This window comes from Leptodactylus fuscus, chromosome 1 (assembly GCF_031893055.1).
Source record: "Leptodactylus fuscus isolate aLepFus1 chromosome 1, aLepFus1.hap2, whole genome shotgun sequence".
NCBI lineage: Eukaryota > Metazoa > Chordata > Amphibia > Anura > Leptodactylidae > Leptodactylus > Leptodactylus fuscus.
The window spans coordinates 366,888,758-366,909,012 of record NC_134265.1 but is presented as its reverse complement, the minus strand read 5'-3'; the positions used below and the strand labels follow the sequence as shown (position 1 = coordinate 366,909,012).

General features: G+C 46.7%; 1 protein-coding gene across 1 annotated transcript; it reads right to left on the bottom strand.

Moving 5' to 3' along the window:
- Positions 1 to 215: 215 nt before the first annotated feature.
- LOC142184553 (vomeronasal type-2 receptor 26-like) lies at positions 216 to 13,286 on the bottom strand. Its single transcript, XM_075259895.1, has 3 exons — positions 13,281 to 13,286; positions 11,214 to 11,337; positions 216 to 1,123 (listed from the first exon to the last, which is right to left on the bottom strand). Exons 1-3 carry the CDS (start codon positions 13,284 to 13,286, stop codon positions 216 to 218), a joined length of 1,038 nt encoding a protein of 345 aa, XP_075115996.1.
- Positions 13,287 to 20,255: the final 6,969 nt, after the last annotated feature.

Here is a 20,255-nt window from a genome sequence, read left to right as displayed (position 1 = left end):
GTGACCCTGCATTGCAACAGCACTAAAGTAACCCCCCCCCCCCCCCTATATGTATCACTGCAGCAGCATCTTCAGGGGTATAGGGGCAAAAGCTTTATAATAGAATATAATACAGAGATATTCTGCCTAGCACAGTGTATAATAGTGGTGTGGGGGAGGGGCATTATGTTACCACATGGCACATTACACACCATCATTTATTACTATTATTACAGTCATTCCTTTCTTCTCCCCAGCAGATCAGTTTTTCTGTTCATTTCTGATCTAAATAAAATAATAAAACATTTTGGGAAAAACACACAAGCTAAAAGTCCAGCACTGGAAGCCATTACTGCAAATATCTCCACGGCCACCATGTATTTCCCTCTGGTGCTCAGATAAGCCGGGATCATGGCCATCCAGACACTACAGAACAGCAGCATGCTGAAGGTGATGTACTTGGCCTCATTAAAACTGTCCGGTAATGTCCTCACCATGAAAGCCAGAAGAAAGCTGACAGCGGCCAGGAGCCCCATATAACCCAACATGGAGTAGAACCAGAGATCTGAGCCCTCATTACACTGAATGATGATCTTCTCAGGATAAGACTGAGTGTCCAGGTCCTGGAATGGGGGAGAAATAGACAACCACAGAACACAGATGACAACCTGGAAGGAGGAACACAACAACACTATGGTATAGGGCAGCTTCACACTCAGCCATTGTCTCCAGGGGCTTCCAGGCTTGGTGGACTTAAAAGCAACACAGACCATAACAGTCTTGGCCAGAAGTGAAGAGACGGCCACTGAGAAGAAGACTCCAAAACTGGTTTCACGTAATCTACAAGTGACATCACATGGACGACCAAGAAACAAGAAGACAGAGAGGAAGCTGAGGATGATGGAGACCAGGAGGAGATAACTCAGGTTCCGGTTATTAGCTCTAACAATAGGAGTGTCCCGGTAGGAAATAAATATTCTAAATATGGAGCCGGTCACAAGACATCCGAAGAGCGAGACGGAGGAAGATACAGAAGCAATGGTGTCATTATGGTAAGAGATGAATTCCATTACTTTGGGCAGACATCGGTCTCTCTTCTCATTCGGCCACTTGTCACTTTGGCACTTACTGCAGCTGTCGGCATCTGTAGGGAGATTTCATTACATATTAGATATTATAAAGGACCGATCTGTCTGATAACAACAAAAGTCAGGACTCTCAGGACCTGCAGGAACAAATAGTAAATGTAACAAACTAGATATTTAGTATCAATGGAATCCTGTGACACATCGTATAAAGGTAACATATCTTATCTATGTCCCATGGGGAAATGTAGAGAAAGATAATGGAAGACTTGGTGCAGAAATAGTTACTACAAGCTAATAAGTAAGTTCATACAACTCAGTGTGAAGGAAACGTCCCAATATGGGAACAATGAGAAAAATGAAAAAATTATAATTCCTAGAATGTTACAATGACAAGACAAGGCAAAGAACACTTAGCCATTATGGTCTTATAACATTGAGGAGGTTAGATGGATGACATGGTCTTACAGATGTGTCCTGCCTTACCTTTACTATTGGCCGAACCTGTAATCCCAATAGAAAACAAGGAGCTCACCCATTTTACTCCAAACATAAAATACCAATGCTTATAAACATGAGACCACAGCGGTTTCTTGTCACCACCCCGAGAATAGATATACATGACAATATGAGGGCGGCTCTGAGATTAGTTATTATACATACACTATGTCATTGCTTATTGGACTTATCTCATCACTAGTAGAGATGAGCGAACAGTGTTCTATCGAAGCCCAGCACCGCCCAGGTTCGCGTCATTCTGAGCTTGCAATTCACCGGGGACGGAGGTTTCCGTTCAGTTAGCTAGGGCTTAGATTCTGGGTAGGCAGGGACAGGCTAGGATAGGAAGGAGAAGACAACCAACAGCTCTTATAAGAGCTAAATTCCAGGGAGAAGCTTGTCAGTGTAACGTGGCATTGACGGGCTCAATCGCCGCAACCCAGCTTTCCCAGGATCCTGAATGGAATACACTGACAGTGTATTCCTGTATACCCTATATACCCCCGATCCACGTTCCAAAGGTGTGCCCCCCCACCTCCACCCCAGAAACTAACTTGAATACACAGTAAGTTCCCTAACAATAGGACTGGGCCTACATACACCCTCAATTCTTGCTACTGATATATAGTGCCAGGGTCTGACTGGGAATTCAAAGAATATATTGGGGCTACATACAACCTCAATTCGGTTGAGCGGAGGGGCCAGATCGGAGTGGAGGGGGTGGCGCGGGCGGTGTGAGCAGGCAGGGAGAGGACCTGCTCTCTGCTAAGTGTGAGGGGCGGCCGCTGCAGCAGCGTTGCGTCCACAAGGCTGCCCCAATCCACCGCTCAGTAACGGTGATGCTAAGCCAGTCCAGGACAGCTTGTCCTGGACTGGCTTAGGACAGCAAAAATGCCGCCCTCTCCGGAGCGGTCGCTTCAGGTCGCCTCATGAGAGGTGCAGCGCTGTTGGCATATAGTGTCTGACTGTAAATTCAAAAAAGATATTGGGGCTTGCCTTTCATACCACCCTCAATTCCTTCTATTGGCATATAGTGCCACTTTCTGACTGTTAATTCCCAAAATATATTGGGGCCTTCATACAACCCTCAATTGTTGCTATAGGCGTATAGTGCCAGTTTTGGAGTGTGAATTCCCCTAATATATTGGGGGCTGCATCCCTCCTTAAGTTGTTGATATTCGCATAAACACACAGGTTCTGAGTGTTAATCCCACCCAATAAATTAGGGCCTGCATACACTCTCAATTTATTGGTTTTGGCATATACACCCAGGTTCTGAGTGTGTTTAAGCAAGGAAAGCATATTAAAATGCGCAAGGCTCCCGGAAAGGGACGTGGACGAGGCCGTGGGCGAGGTCGGGGGAATGGTTCTGGGGAGCAAGTTAGCGGTGAAGCCACAGGGCGTCCCGTGCCTACTCCTGTGGGGCAGCAAGCTACTGGTGAAAGTACGGCGCATGTGCGCCCACTTTCGCAAGTCGACAGTAGCCGCTGCTAGCTTAAAATCACTCCAGCAATGCCTGCATGTGCCACAACACCGGCTTTTGTGCGACATCCCCAAACGCTGGAACTCAACGTTTCAGATGTTGAGTAGAGTGGTTGAGCAGCAGAGACCTTTGATGGAATACCAGCTACAAAACCCTAGGGTGCCACAAAGTCAGCTGCCTCAGTTTCTCAGCCATGAGTGGCCATGGATGAGAGACCTTTGTGACATCCTACGGGTGTTTGAGGAGTCCACAAGGAGGGTGAGCTCTGAAGATGCGATGGTGAGCCTTACAATCCCGCTCTTGTGTGTGCTGAGAGAATCCCTGATTGACATCAGGGATAACTCAGATCACACAGAGGAGTCAGGAATAGCATCCGATCCGTCACAGCTGGAGAGTAGGTCCACACATCTGTCCGCTTCATCGCGTTTAATGGAGGAAGAGGAGGAGGAAGAGGAGGAAGAAGAGTTGTCCGATGATGTGATGGTGGTGCTTTACAACTGACAAGCGTATTGTCAAAATCATGGAGGACAACCAGTACTGGATCTTTGCTATCCTTGACCCCCGGTATAAAAACAACATCTCCTCTTTTATTCCGGTAGAGGGGAGGGCCAATCGCATCAATGCTTGCCACAAGCAATTAGTGCAGAATATGATGGAGATGTTTCCAGCATGTGACGTTGGCGGCAGGGAGGGCAGTTCCTCCAGTAGGCGACCAAGTGCTCACCGGTCCACACAAACAAGGGGCACACTGTCTAAGCTCTGGGACACCTTGATGGCACCCCCTCGCCAAAGTACCGCCACTGAGGGTCCTAGTGTCACCAGGCGTGAGAAGTATAGGCGCATGTTGCGGGACTACCTTTCCGACCACAGCCCTGTCCTCTCCGATCCCTCTGCGCCCTACACGTATTGGGTGTCGAAGTTGGACCTGTGGCTTGAACTTGCCCTATATGCCTTGGAGGTGCTGTCCTGTCCTGCCGCCAGCGTCCTATCTGAGAGGGTGTTCAGTTCAGTGTCAGTTCATCACTGACAAGCGCACCCGCCTGTCAGCTGAGAGTGCCGACCGGCTCACTTTGATAAAAATGAACCACCACTGGATAGAGCCTTCATTTTCGTGCCCACCTGTGTAAAGCACCCCAACATGAAAGTCGATGTTTGTGCTCAACCTCTCCAATTCCTCCTCCGCATCCTCATACTCATCCACCATAAGCGTTGCACAATTCTGCTCCTACTAGGCTCCCTCCAACATGATTTCCCACAACTCTGCTGGTTAGAGGCTCCCTCCACCCTGATTTACCCAAACTCTGCTGGTTAGAGGCTCCCGCCATCCTGATTTCCCAAAACTCTGCTGGTTAGAGGCTCCCTCCATCCTGATAGTTTGCAGAAGAGAAGGCTGAGGGGAGATTTAATAGCAGTCTACAAATATCTGAAAGGTAGTCACAGTGCAGAGGGATCTACCCTATTCTCATTAGCACAAGGAAGTACAAGAAGCAATGGGATGAAACTGAAGGGAAAGAGATACAGATTAGACATTAGGAAAAACTTTCTGACAGTGAGGGTAGTGAGAGAGTGGAATAGGCTGCCACGGGAGGTGGTGGGCGCTCCATCAATGGAAATCTTCAAGCGGAATCTGGATAAACAAATAGCTGGGATGATTTAGGAAAACCTGCACCCTGATTTCCAACAACTCTGCTGGTGAGAGGCTCCCTCCACCCTGATTTCCCACAACTCTGCTGGTTAGAGGCTCCCTCCACCCTGATTTCCCACAACTCTGCTGGTTAGAGGCTCCCTCCACCCTGATTTCCCACAACTGTGCTGGTTAGAGGCTCCTTCCACCATGAATTTCCCCAAACTTGGCTGGTTAGAGGCTCCTTCCACCATGAATTTCCACAAACTGTGCTGGTTAGAGACTCCCTCCACCATGATTTCCCCAAACTGGGCTGGTTAGAGGCTCCTTCCTCCATGAATTTCCCCAAACTGTGCTGGTTAGAGGCTCCCTCCACCATGAATTTCCCCAAACTGTTCTGGTTAGAGGCTCCCTCCACCATGATTTTCCCTAAACTGTGCTGGTTAGAGGCTCCTTCCACCATGAATTTCCCCAAACTGTGCTGGTTAGAGGCTCCCTCCACCATGAATTTCCACAAACTGGGCTGGTTAGAGGCACCCTCCACCATGAATTTCCCCAAACTGTGCTGGTTAGAGGCTCCCTCCACCATGATTTTCCCCAAACTGTGCTGGTTAGAGGCTCCTTCCATCATGAATTTCCACAAACTGGGCTGGTTAGAGGCTCCTTCCACCATGATTTTCCCCAAACTTTGCTGGTTAGAGGCTCCTTCCATCATGAATTTCCACAAACTGGGCTGGTTAGAGGCTCCTTCCACCATGAATTTTGCCAAACTGGGCTGGTTAGAGGCTCCTTCCACCATGAATTTTGCCAAACTGGGCTGGTTAGAGGCTCTTTCCACCATGATTTTCCCCAAACTGTGCTGGTTAGAGGCTCCTTCCATCATGAATTTCCACAAACTGGGCTGGTTAGAGGCTCCTTCCACCATGAATTTTCCTAAACTGGGCTAGTTAGAGGCTCCCTCCACCATGAATTTCCCCAAACTGTGCTGGTTAGAGGCTCCTTCCACCATGAATTTCCCCAAACTGGGCTGGTTAGAGGCTCCTTCCACCATGAATTTCCCCAAACTGTGCTGGTTAGAGGCTCCTTCCACCATGACTTTCCCCAAACTGCACTAGTTAGAAGCTCCCTCCACCATGAATTTCCCAAAACTTGGCTGGTTAGAGGCTCCTTCCACCATGAATTTACCCAAACTGTGCTGGTTAGAGACTCCCTCCACCATGATTTTCCCCAAACTGTGCTGGTTAGAGGCTCCCTGCACCATGAATTTCCCCAAACTGGGCTGGTTAGAGGCTCCTTTTCCATGAATTTCCCCAAACTGTGCTGGTTAGAGGCTCCCTCCACCATGAATTTCCCCAAACTGTGCTGGTTAGAGGCTCCCTGCACCATGAATTTCCCCAAACTGTGCTGGTTAGAGGCTCCTTCCACCATAAATTTCCCAAAACTGTGCTGGTTAGAGGCTCCTTTCACCATGAATTTCCCCAAACTGGGTGTTATGGTTCTGGATATTTATATAAAAATAATATTTTTAAACCGCAGAATCTCTTGGGCTGCAAGGCACTGCAGCGAGGTCCACAGGCCCTATGGGCGGCTGTATGTCAAAATGCGACAGTACAGCGGTACAGCACAGTGTGAATTGGGAGCAACACAAGTTCACCAGTTAGACTCACTGAGTGAATGGACAGTGCAGCTCCCAATGTGAACAGGTTGGAAACAAACACAAGCTAGCTGCCCAGGGTTAACACTCACCCCAGGTCAGCGACAAACATAATCCCCTGCAGTAGCTAGGGGTGCTCCTGCACACAGCTAGGAGCTACCAACGGTGTTAGACAGGGCGGGCACGGCTAACTTGGAAACCACACCTGCTGCAGCTCCACAGGCTGGAACAATGTCTATTGCTCCAGGCCTTGGTGTAGAGCTGACAGTCCTTCAGGATTTACAGGTCTATCTACTAGCACCCTAGACTGCCACCTGCCTAAACATTGGAGACTCTCCCTGGGACTACTGTCTTTAGGACTGGTAGTATCAGATAAAGTGTGAGCACCGGGCGGGCGTCGACTCACTACTTTTAAAGGAAAGTCCCCGCCCAATAAGGGCGGTGGCCATGACCTCACCGCTCATGCTCAGTCAGAGAGAACTGGCACTTAGGCTGTGAGCGACTCCAAAAAGACCGAGCATGCTCAGTCGGAGAAAACTGAGTCTTAGTCTCCAGAGACTTCACCACACGCCGCCGGGAACGAGGGTTGGATTGGCCCGCAGGTGGCGCTGTGCGCCGGAAGGCAAATCTGCGGGACCCCATCCTAACACTGGGCTGGTTAGAGGCTCCTTCCACCATGAATTTCCCCAAACTGGTCTGGTTAGAGGCTCCCTCCACCATGAATTTCCCCAAACTGTGCTGGTTAGATGATCCCTCCACCATGAATTTCCCCAAACTGGGCTGGTTAGAGGCTCCCTCCACCATGAATTTCCCCAAACTGTGCTGGTTAGAGGCTCCCTCCACCATGAATTTCCCCAAACTGGGCTGGTTAGAGTCTCCCTCCACCATGAATTTCCCAAAACTTGGCTGGTTAGAGGCTCCTTCCACCATGAATTTACCCAAACTGTGCTGGTTAGAGGCTCCCTGCACCATGAATTTCCCCAAACTGGGCTGGTTAGAGGCTCGTTCCACCATAAATTTTCCCAAACTCTGCTAGTTAGAGGCTCCTACCACCATGAATTTCCCCAAACTTGGCTGGTTAGAGGCTCAATCCACCCTGATTTTCAAAAACAATGTTGGTGCCAACCTTATCTTGTTACAAGGGCCAAATTCACTGCTGGTGACAAGCTCTCCTCACTCCAAGGCCCAAATACACATGTTTCAAGGTGTTTTTGCTCTGTCTGAGAGGTGGTATTGAGTGTGTAAAGTGTGTAGTTGTTAGGCTGTGATGTTGGGGTAATAGAGGGTCTTTGGTGTTAGATGCCCCCAGACATGCTTCCCCTGCTGTCCCAGTGTCATTCCAGAGGTGTTGGCATCATTTCCTGGGGTGTCATAGTGGACTTGGTGACCCTCCAGAGACGGATTTGGGTTTCCCCCTTAACGAGTATATGTTCCCCATAGACTATAATGGGGTTCGAAACCCGTTCAAACACTCGAACAGTGAGCGGCTGTTCGAATCGGATTTCGAACCTCGAACATTTTAGTGTTTGCTCATCTCTAATCACTAGCCATCTCCTGGTTTGTTATGTTATATATTGTAATGTATATATATTCTGGGGGTGTTTTCAAATAACTGCTGTGGTCTTCATGTATATAAGGATTGTATTTTTGTATTGATTTTGGACTGAGATCCTTTTATTCTATTGAGATTCTGTCACTTTCTGTAATGATTGGCTTTGTTCTTGTAGCTTTATGATGATCAGATATGTGTAACATGAGATGACCAGATAGAACATCATCACACTGGTAAGACAGTACTACTACTCCTACTAGAGCATCGTCACACTGGTAAGACAGTACTACTACTCCTACTAGACCATCATCACACTGGTAAGACAGTACTACTACTCCTACTAGAACATCATCACACTGGTAAGACAGTACTACTACTCCTACTAGAGCATCATCACACTGGTAAGACAGTACTACTACTCCTACTAGACCATCGTCACACTGGTAAGACAGTACTACTACTCCTACTAGAGCATCATCACACTGGTAAGACAGTACTACTACTCCTACTATTGTCAAGTCTGAGAACATGAATCAAGTTTCATATACTTTATATGTATGATGTGTTTTGGAAATACTAATTTTTCCTACAACTCTGAGACAAAGGAATTTCCAAGAGGGAACTTGTTTGCCATGCCTCGTGGAAGAAGTCTTCAAATTACAGCAAGGGGGGTCGTCTGGGTGGACGAAGGAAGGCTGGACATCAAAGGACTGAAACCAATAGAAGCTGGACAACTCAGGAATGCCAAGGGGGCAGTGACCCCTCCTTTCTTTGTCTCTAAAGTGTGTGTACTTTCAATAAAGAGCCAGTAATGCTGAGGTGGGCGAAGAGCATGGCTGGTTTGATACGGAACTCTGTGTCTGTCTCATTATTAGCAATTTGTGCACAAACATGCTCATTTAATTTGGACTGACTGATTGATCCATGATATAGTCAATATTTTGACGTTAACACTAGAACATCATCACACTGGTAATACAGTACTACTACTCCTACTAGAACATCATCACACTGATAATACAGTACTACTACTCCTACTAGAACATCATCACACTGGTAATACAGTACTACTACTCCTACTAGAACATCATCACACTGATAATACAGTACTTATACTCCTACTAGAACATCATCACACTGGTAAGACAGTACTACTACTCCTACTAGAACATCATCAGACTGGTAAGCCAGTACTACTACTCCTACTAGACCATCATCACACTGGTAAGACAGTACTACTACTCCTACTAGAACATCATCACACTGGTAAGACAGTACTACTACTCCTACTAGACCATCATCACACTGGTAAGACAGTACTACTACTCCTACTAGAACATCATCACACTGGTAAGACAGTACTACTACTCCTACTAGAACATCATCACACTGGTAAGCCAGTACTACTACTCCTACTAGACCATCATCACACTGGTAAGACAGTACTACTACTCCTACTAGGACATCATCACACTGGTAAGACAGTACTACTACTCCTACTAGAACATCATCACACTGGTAAGCCAGTACTACTACTCCTACTAGACCATCATCACACTGGTAAGACAGAACTACTACTCCTACTAGAGCATCATCACACTGGTAAGACAGTACTACTACTCCTACTAGACCATCGTCACACTGGTAAGACAGTACTACTACTCCTACTATTGTCAAGTCTGAGAACATGAATCAAGTTTCATATACTTTATATGTATGATGTGTTTTGGAAATACTAATTTTTCCTACAACTCTGAGACAAAGGAATTTCCAAGAGGGAACTTGTTTGCCATGCCTCGTGGAAGAAGTCTTCAAATTACAGCAAGGGGGGTCGTCTGGGTGGACGAAGGAAGGCTGGACATCAAAGGACTGAAACCAATAGAAGCTGGACAACTCAGGAATGCCAAGGGGGCAGTGACCCCTCCTTTCTTTGTCTCTAAAGTGTGTGTACTTTCAATAAAGAGCCAGTAATGCTGAGGTGGGCGAAGAGCATGGCTGGTTTGATACGGAACTCTGTGTCTGTCTCATTATTAGCAATTTGTGCACAAACATGCTCATTTAATTTGGACTGACTGATTGATCCATGATATAGTCAATATTTTGACGTTAACACTAGAACATCATCACACTGGTAATACAGTACTACTCCTACTAGAACATCATCACACTGATAATACAGTACTACTACTCCTACTAGAACATCATCACACTGGTAATACAGTACTACTACTCCTACTAGAACATCATCACACTGGTAAGACAGTACTACTACTCCTACTAGAACATAATCACACTGGTAAGACAGTACTACTACTCCTACTAGAACATAATCACACTGGTAAGATAGTACTACTACTCCTACTAGATCATCATCACATTGGTAAGACAGTACTACTACTCCTACTAGAACATCATCACACTGGTAAGACAGTACTACTACTCCTACTAGGTCACCATCACACTGGTAAGACAGTACTACTACTCCTACTATAGCATCATCACACTGGTAAGAGACAGTACTACTACTCCTACTAGAACATCATCACACTGGTAAGACAGTACTACTACTCCTACTATAGCATCATCACACTGGTAAGACAGTACTACTACTCCTACTAGAACATCATCACACTGGTAAGACAGTACTACTACTCCTACTATAGCATCATCACACTGGTAAGACAGTACTACTACTCCTACTATAGCATCATCACACTGGTAAGACAGTACTACTACTCCTACTAGAACATCATCACACTGGTAAGACAGTACTACTCCTACTAGACCATCATCACACTGGTATGACAGTACTACTACTCCTACTAGATACATCATCACACTGGTAAGACAGTACTACTACTACTACTAGAACATCATCACACTGGTAAGACAGTACTACTACTCCTACTATAGCATCATCACACTGGTAAGACAGTACTACTACTCCTACTAGAACATCATCACACTGGTAAGACAGTACTACTACTCCTACTAGAACATCATCACACTGGTAAGACAGTACTACTACTCCTACTAGAACATCATCCACTGGTAAGACAGTACTACTACTCCTACTAGAACATCATCACACTGGTAAGACAGTACTACTACTCCTACTAGATACATCATCACACTGGTAAGACAGTACTACTACTACTACTAGAACATCATCACACTGGTAAGACAGTACTACTACTCCTACTATAGCATCATCACACTGGTAAGACAGTACTACTACTCCTACTAGAACATCATCACACTGGTAAGACAGTACTACTACTCCTACTAGAACATCATCACACTGGTAAGACAGTACTACTACTCCTACTATCATATACCGGTTATATTGGAGATCTCTCCCTTTGAACATGGCGCGCAGTCATAGCAGCAGGTGTGAATTGTTTCTCTTGTTTTCTTCCTGCTTCCAGGTAAACATGGCTCTGAGCAGCGGGATACTGGGACCTGAAGGAGAAGACAAGAACCTTTACTGGATATATCACAAGCAGATTTTTCATATATGACATCAAAGGGTTAAGTACAGAAGGTGAAGTGTCCCATGAGGTGTCCCCAGGTCAGTGAGATATGGAGTCTCTTGTTCTTCCTCCATCCCTTGTTACATCAGTGTGAGTGTTTGCTCCAATATATCCGGTCTGATGTGATCTCCGTCCTCACTAAATGGCAGCATTCATGTTTGGATTTCTTCCATAATAGCCATGACTATGACATCATCAGTGACCTCACACTCCTATAGTCCCTCATGACTAGCTTAGGTAGAGCTTTACTAGGGAGAACTTTAGAGCCTTTTTTCCCACAAAAACGAAGTAAAACAGTTTATTAAACTATATAACCAAAATGTTCCCCAAACTCCCCCCTACACAATAGTAAATCTGTATTATTAGTAATGATGTATAAATGAGAACTGCGGCAATTTCTGGGGAGCGCTATGCAACAAAATGAGATTTATGTGTCATTAACTTGTCACTGTGACACAGACTGAGCTGAAATATAAGAAATGGTATAAAAGGGGAATCCAGGGGAATCTCTGTAAGATAATGAGATGTCTGTGTCACTAATTGTCACTTCACTTGAATACAATGTGATAGAATGTGAGACATGTGATAGTGATGCGGCAGCTCTGACAGCAATGACATTGTCTTTCTGTCTCCATAAATTCTCTTGGTTGCCCTCGTAGCATTATGGGGAATCCAGCCCGGTCTCCGCTCCAGGTCATGGGCTCCTCTCTCTCTGGCAGACGTCATTTTATTAGAATTGCACAAAATTAGAGATGCACGAACACTAAAATGTTCGAGGTTCGAAATCCGATTCGAACAGCCGCTCACTGTTCGAGTGTTTGAACGGGTTTCGATCCCCATTATAGTCTATGGGGAACATATACTCGTTAAGGGGGAAACCCAAATCAGTCTCAGGAGGGTCACCAAGTCCACTATGACACCCCAGCAAATGATGCCAACACCTCTGGAATGACACTGGGACAGCAGGGGAAGCATGTCTGGGGGCATCTAACACACCAAAGACCCTCTATTACCCCAACATCACAGCCTAACAACTACACACTTTACACTTTCCAAAAAACTTCTATCAAAGTGGAAAAATACCTGGAAACCTTCTTTACTCCCCAAATGGATGGACACAAACCCCAATTTAAGCTCAACAAACAGTAACAACCACCCCTTTATATCACGTTCCCCATGACAACCACGGATGGAATAGGCAATGGGAATTCCAAAAGCCCTCACCCTTAACTGTCATTTTGAGTGTGTGTGTGTGTGTGTGTGTGTGTGTGTGTGTGTGTGATGTGGTAAGACCTTCCAAAATTCACTTTTCTAGCCCTTAACATGAGCCCTTCCAAACAAAGTTACAGGACCTTAAGCTGAGCTACCAGCAGAGATTGAGGCCCTTGGCATGAGTAAAGCCTTGCACCAGCAGTGTTTTTGGCCCTTAGGGTGAGTTGAGCCTTGTACCAGCGTGTGTCCCGTAACATCAGGCGGTTAACATCAGTTCTGCGCTTTGCACAAAAGTTTAACACTAACTAGGCTGAATGGTACAAACCTTAGTAGGCCCGAGAACCAGGAACAGGTCTTGCAATGGCTGTCAGATAACGCTTAAAGCACATTGTCCACCAGCCAGTCAGCCTCTACCTCCTCTCCTCCTCTTACCCAACAGTCTTGTCCTCCTTCCACCCAAAATTCCCAATCTTCCCAGAACAATAACCCCAACTGTCCCTGCTCCCCAGAGCTGTTCTCCCTTCCTTTGACTGTACCGCAACCTGCCCCTCCATTTCGCGATTCCACGGACCTAACAGACGAGTATCTGTGTCCAGATGCTCAAACACTAGAGTCTCCTCCATCTCCGGTCGATTTGGTGGCGGATGACCAGCAACCCACCTTCATCGACGAGGATGAGACGCAGTTGCTGTCAGGGCAGCCAGTTGACATGCGCATTGTGCAGGAGGAGGAGGTGAGACAGGAGTTGGAAGAGGAGGTGGTGGACGACAAGGACACTGACCTCACCTGGACAGGGCGGATGTCAAGCGGGGAAAGTAGTGTGGATGTTGAGGCAGGTGCAGCACCAAAAAGGGTAGCTAGAGGCAGAGGTCAGCAGCTTAGGCGAAGCCGGGCCACACCCGGAATCTCCCAAGATGTTCCAGTTTGTACCCAGCCCCGAAAAACTCCCACCTCGAGGGCACATTTCTCGAAGGTGTGGAGTTTTTTCAAGGAATGCGCCGAGGACAGATATAGTGTTGTCTGCACAATTTTCCTCTCGAAATCGAGTAGGGGCTCTGAGAAGAGCAACCTGTCCACCACTTCAGTGCACCGTCATTTGGAATCCAAGCACTGGAATCATGGCAGGCAGCAACGGCAGGACAAACGTCGCCCGCCGTTCATGCCACTGCCTCTGCTCACAGTGCTGGCGATGCACTCCAGAGGATGAGCCAGGACATCACTTCATCTGCCTCCGCCACTTTGTTGACTTCTCCCTCATCCTCCCCTGTTCCTGTCTTATCTCCTTCTCCTGCACCATCAAAGGCACCATCAGGCGCTTCTTTACAACAACCCACCATCTCTCAGACATTGGAGCGGCGGCAGAAATACACCGCTAACCACCCACCCACGCAAGCCTTGAACGCCAACATCGCTAAACTGCTGGCCTAGGAGATGTTGGCGTTCCGGCTTGTTGAAACTCCGACCTTCCTGAACCTGATGGCAACTGTGGCACCTCACTATGCCGTCCCTAGCCGTCACAACTTCTCCTGGTGTGGCGTCCCCGCCTTGCACCAGCACGTGTCACTCAACATCAGGTGGGCCCTTAGTTCCGTGCTTTGTTGCAAGGTCCACTTGACCTCTGACACATGGACAAGCGTCTGTGGTCAGGGATGCTGCTTATCTTTAATGACAGGAAGGGTGAATGTGGTGAAGTCTTGTCCCGGGGTGCAAACTGGGGTACCCTATCTCCTTTCCCGGGCCAAAATTCATGGCAAGAGTAGACTGAAACCCTACTACGCTGTAACCTCCACCCCAGCTACTAGCGGCAAACGCTATAACACTGGCGTGGGGAGACATCAGCAGGCCGTGCTGAAGCTCATCAGCTTGGGGGACGGACAGCACACTGCCTACAAAATGAGTCATGACATCCTCGATGAGACGGCAATGTGGTTTTTGCCACTGCACCTGGGCCCAGGCATGTTGTCATGTGTGATAATACAAGCCGTAACCTGGGATCGGCTCTGTAGCTTGGCAGCCCGTAACATGTTCCATGCCTGGGCCACGTTTTTAACTCATTGCTGCTAATCTTTTTAAAAAAGTACCCCAATGTTCCTGAGCTACTGGTGAAAGTGCGGCGCTTGTGCGGATAGTTTTGAAAGTCTATAGTTGCTGCCGCTAGCCTCTATGCACTCCTACAATGCCGGTATCTGCCCCAAACAACGGCTGTTGTGTGACGTCTCCACACTGCTGGAACTAAACATATCATCTCTTGAGCAGAGTGTGTGAGCAGCACAGACCTTTGATGGAGTTCCAACTGCAAAACCCTAGGATTTGTCAAAGTCAGCTCCCTCAGTTGCTCAACCATGAGTGGCCATGGGTGGCAGACTTATGTGAAATCCTATCCCATCCATAGCAGTGGACACAAAACATTAGCATGCGCTCATCACAACTCCGGATATGGCAGCTGCGTTCAGCAGGGTGCAGGGTACAACACAGACCAGGCCCGAGCACCAGGAACAGGTGTTAGAAATACTGCAGCATCCACCATTTCCTTCCAATGTTGTGGTTGTGGACCCGCCACTGACGTTTCTGGACCTCAGTGAGGATGATGAGACACAGTTGCCATCAGGGAAAGCTGTGGTCATGTGTGGTTTGCAGTAAGGGGACAGTGCGCAATAGGAAGAGGAGTTGGTGGATGATGAGGCCACCCACCCCACATGGACAGGGGTGATGTCTAGGGGCTAAAGCAGTGTAGATGTGGAGGGAAGCTAAATCAACAAAAAACCTGGGTAGAAGTAAAGGCATAAACTGGGGTGATGTTTAGGGGCGAAAGCAGTGTAGATGTGGAAGGAAGCTAATTCAACAAAAAAACAGGGTAGAAGCTGAGGCATAAACTGGGGTGAGTTTTAGGGGCAAAAGCAGTGTAGATGTGGAGGGAAGCTAAGCAGCAAAAACAGTGGATAGAAGCAAAAGCATGCAAAACTCTACCCTGTTGGAAGACTTATTCCTAGGTCTAGAACACGTTAATGGCCCCCCTGGACAAATTACTGCCACTCAGGGGCCTAGTGTCACCAGGAGGGACAAGTATAGGCGCATGTTGTGGGAATACCTGGCCGACACCAGCTCTGTCCTCTCCGATCCCTCTGTGCTCTACAGCCTACACTTATTTTCTCATCTTTTTTTCTGCACTGCACATCTCTTGCCAACTTCCTTTGTGATCTCAGAAGAGGTGTTCTGCGTTCTGAGAAACACATCTGATTCCCCCAAGCCTTTAATGGCCTCATCGATAAACTGCTGGCCCTTTAGATGTTGGTGTTTAGGCTTCTGGATACCCAGGCCTTCCGTCAGCAGATGGCAGCTGGGGCACCTCCCTATGCTGGGCATAGCCGTTACTACTTCTCTTGGTGTGCTGTCCCTGCCTTGCACCTTGCACCATAACATCAGTCAGGCCCAGAGCTCTGCGCTTTGCTGCAAGGTCCACTTGACCACCGACACATGGACAAGCGCCTGTGGTCAGGGATGCTGCGTATCTTTAATGACAGGAAGGGTGAATGTGGTGGAGTCTGGTCCCCGGGTGCAAACTGGGGTGGTCTATCTCCTCTCCCAGCCCAAAATTCATGGCAGGAGTTAACTGAAAGCCTACTACGCTGCAACCTCCACCCCAGCTACTAGCAGCAAATGCTGTAACACTGGCGTGGGGAGATGTCAGCAGGATGTACTGAAGCTCATCAGCTTGGGGGACAGACAGCACAGTGCCTCCGAGGTCAGGGATGCCATCCTGGCTGAGATGGCAATGTTTTTTTCCCTGCTACACCTGGGGCCAGGCATTTTTGGGCCTGTGATAATGGCTGGAACCTGGTAGCAGATCTGGAGCTTGCCAGACTCAAACACGGTCCACACATGACCCACATTTTCAACTTGTTGGTGCCATGTTTCTTTGAAACCTACACCATTGTGACTGATATACAGGTCAAAGTGTGGCCATTTTCGTAAGTGAGAACTAGCCTCTGCTAGGCAGAAAACATTCAGAGCTCTCAGCTCTCATCTTCGCACCGTTGGCTGGCGGAGGAAGACGAGGGGAATGGAGTGGCATCTGATGTCCCTGTCCCACACAAGGCTAGAGGGTGCACTTCAGTGCATCCCATTGCTTCACCACAGATGGTGTGAAGGGGAGTGGAAAATGGAGGAAATTAGGGTGTATGTAACCCCAATATATTCTTTGAATTCCCAGTCAGAAAATGGCACTATATACCAGTAGCAAGGATTGAGGGTGTATATAGCCCCAATTCTATTGTTAGGGGACTTCCAGTGTATTCAAGTTAGTTTCTGGGGTGGAGGTGGGGGGGGGCACACCGTCGGAACGTGGATCGGGGGTATATAGGGTATACGGGAATACACTGTCAGTGTATTCCATTCAGGATCCTGGGAAAGTTGAGTTGCGGCGATTGAGCCCGTCAGTGCCACGTTACACTGACAAGCTTCTCCCTGGAATTTAGCTCTTACAAGAGCTGTTGGTTGTCTTCTCCTTCCTATCCTAGCCTGTCCCTGCCTACCCAGAATCTATCTATTTTTTTCAACGTCACCGGTGTCGTAGTTCCTGTCCCACCTACCCTGCGCTGTTATTGGAGCAAAAAAGGCGCCAGGGAAGGTGGGAGGGGAATCGAGTAATGGCGCACTTTACCACGCAGTGTTCGATTCGATTCGAACATGGCGAACAGTGTGATATCCGATCGAACATGTGTTCGATAGGACACTGTTCGCTCATCTCTACACATAATGAATTCAAAAAATTATTTATTCCAAAAATTGGGAATTTTGGACTGAATTTGGTTGGTGTCATGTTGAATCGCTCATCTCCACTGCAGATTATTGTTCCTCTTTTGTATATACAGAACTATAGATGATGTTTTGGGGATTTATATACTTATAGTTCTTCTATCTGTTTTAGTGTAACCAGTTTTTTTGTTAGTTTTTTTACCGTAATGACTTTATTAGAATGTAGTTCACAAAAAAGAAACTGAAAAATGTAAGTAATGTCCAATAATGTAAGTGCAAAGTAAGAGAAGAGCTGATGTAGAGGAATCCTATATGTAACCTATATAATGATGTATAAGGGCAGACAGAAGCGTTACATAGTCACATGTATAATGGAAGACTTCTTACCTTCTGTATGTGTCTCCAATCGCGCACCGTAAAAAAAAATGCGGCGTACACGCGCCGTAAATGCGCCACATTGCGCGGCACGTTTACTCCTTGTGAACGAGCCCTTATGTGCTATTCCGATGTGCAGACAGGACAGGAACATTCCTTCATTGTGTTGGTCAGCAAGATCCTAATTTTTGGAGGGCAAGAAGGGGAAGGACCTGGTACTTTTGGAGTGAGGGCCCCTGTATTATTCCAGGGCAACAATTCTCTGGTGAAGTTCCCCAATCTGAAAAGAAGGGAAGAATCCTTTTTTTCCTTAATTTTTTTTTTTCCTGTTTTGGTACCTCAAGGTTTCTGACAATATCACATGGCACACTGAAAAACAGCAAATCTTCCCTCCAAATATAATTCTGTCCCTTCTAAGTTCTACCGTGTTCTCTAACACCAGCTTACATCTACAGTAAATAAATTAGGAGTAGAGATGAGTGAACGCCGTTCGATCGAATAGGTATTTGATCGAATATCATGGCGTTCAATGTATTCGTTCACAATCGAATACCAGGCCGCATACGCAGTAAAAATTTGTGTCCCCTCCCACCTTCCTTGGCACGTTTTTTGCAGGAATAACTGGGCAGGGGAGGTGGGACAGGAACTACGACAACAGAGGCAGTGAAAAAAAATTGAAAAAACGCATTGGCTGCCGAAAACATGTGACCTCCCATTCATAAGAACGGCCGCCGCCCTATTCGCCATTTTTGCAGTCAGACATAGGTAGAGAAACATATCTGCTGAGGGCTAGATAGTGATTAGATTCAGATAGGCAGGGAAGAAGTAATGAAGAAAACCAGCAGCTCTTCTCAGAGCTATACACTGTGGGGGGCCAATAATATCTCTTGAAAAATTATGTATGAACACGGGTGGTGGCCGAGACTGCTCTATCTGGCTCTATCTCTCTCGATCTCTCTCTGTCTCTCAGAGATGAGCAATCTGTTACACAAGGAGCCAGTTAGGCTGGGTTTGTGTTGCAGAATACAAAAGATCAAAGAAGAGAGTCCAAGATGAGTGAATGGGCTATGAATCCTTATCACTCTGTTTGTCTTTAAAGCCTCACCATTGAAGATGTACTGGGTGTGTAGAAACAGGTTAGCCCCAAGGCTGGAGTGGTCTGACCAGCATGTGATCATTATCTCTCTTGCCATGTAATAATGAGATGGAGATTACATCAGGCTTTAGCCAATAGTCACATGCTAGGTTTATGTTACAACTCTACAACCAATCATGTTATGTTATAGTCCAACCTGCTCTTGTCTGTATTGTATTTAAGCTACCTTTTCCTTTCATTAAAATTAGAACTCACTTAATACACTATCAGCTGTGTGTGTGTGTGTGACTTCTCCAGGCCTGATGATGGGGGTGACTTCTCCAGGCCTGATATCTAAGTACAGACAACATAACTCAGGGGTCTTGTGCTCCTAACACACTGTAGTGACATCAGTCCAGCTTTCCCCGGACGGTGGAAAACGGATACAGAACAGTTACAACTTCATATATATAGCAGAGAAACAGGTTTCATTGTTGGCTGTGCGCACACAGAATAGCCAGAATCCACAGCAATTACAAGTTCATATAGCTGGAAAAAGCCTTGAATTTGGGGGGGCCTGAAACATAACATCAATCCACAGCATTTACAAGTCCATATAGCTGAGGAAAAAAACTTGAATTTTGGGGGGGCCAGAAAAATAGCAGCAATCCATTGCATTTACAAGTGCATATAGCTGAAAAAAAACCTTGAATTTTGTTGTTTCTTGAAAAATTGCATCAATCCACTGCAGTTACTTCTTGCTATATACATGCAAAGCAGCTTTTCAGGCTGTGTAACCCCAAAACAAGGATACAGAGAAATTAGGTCAGACTATGTCCGGTCAATCCAGATATCCAGGGTATGCAACCCCAAAACCTAGGTGGGAGACGCCAAAATTCAGTCAGGTTATGTCCGCTCATCCAGATATCCAGGGTGTGTAACCCCAAAACCTAGGTGGGAGATACCGAAATTCAGTCCTGTTATGTCCGCTCAATACAGTTGTTCACAGTGTATAACCCCAAAACCTAGGTGGGAGAGACAGAAAATCAGTCAGACTATGTCCGCTCAATCCAGATATCCAGGGTGTGTAACCCCAAAACCTAGGTGGGAGACACCGAAAGTCAGTCAGGCTATATCAATTCAATCCAATTTTAAGGGTCTACCCCTTATATTTTTCATTTATTCCTGTGACATTATTTCAACCAATAACTCAAGCAGTACAAGCACCGGACACTGGTACTAGAACAATGAAAACTGCTCTATAAATGTAGTACAACTGCAGCCATTACTTCTCTGCCCTTTTGAGGAAACCCGCACCATTCGCTTGATATATTTTCAAGGCTTTTCCTCTTCTCTTGCTGTAATACACAAATCTGCTGAAGTTCCTTTGGGAGCTCAGAGGAGGTGGCCTCAGTGCTGAGAAACACATA

Excerpts from the sequence above, each read along its gene's own strand:
- LOC142184553 (XM_075259895.1), bottom strand. Across the intron at positions 1,124-11,213 it reads AGAGATCTCCAATATAACCG|ATGCCGACAGCTGCAGTAAG; the intron begins GTATATGATAGT and ends ATCTCCCTACAG.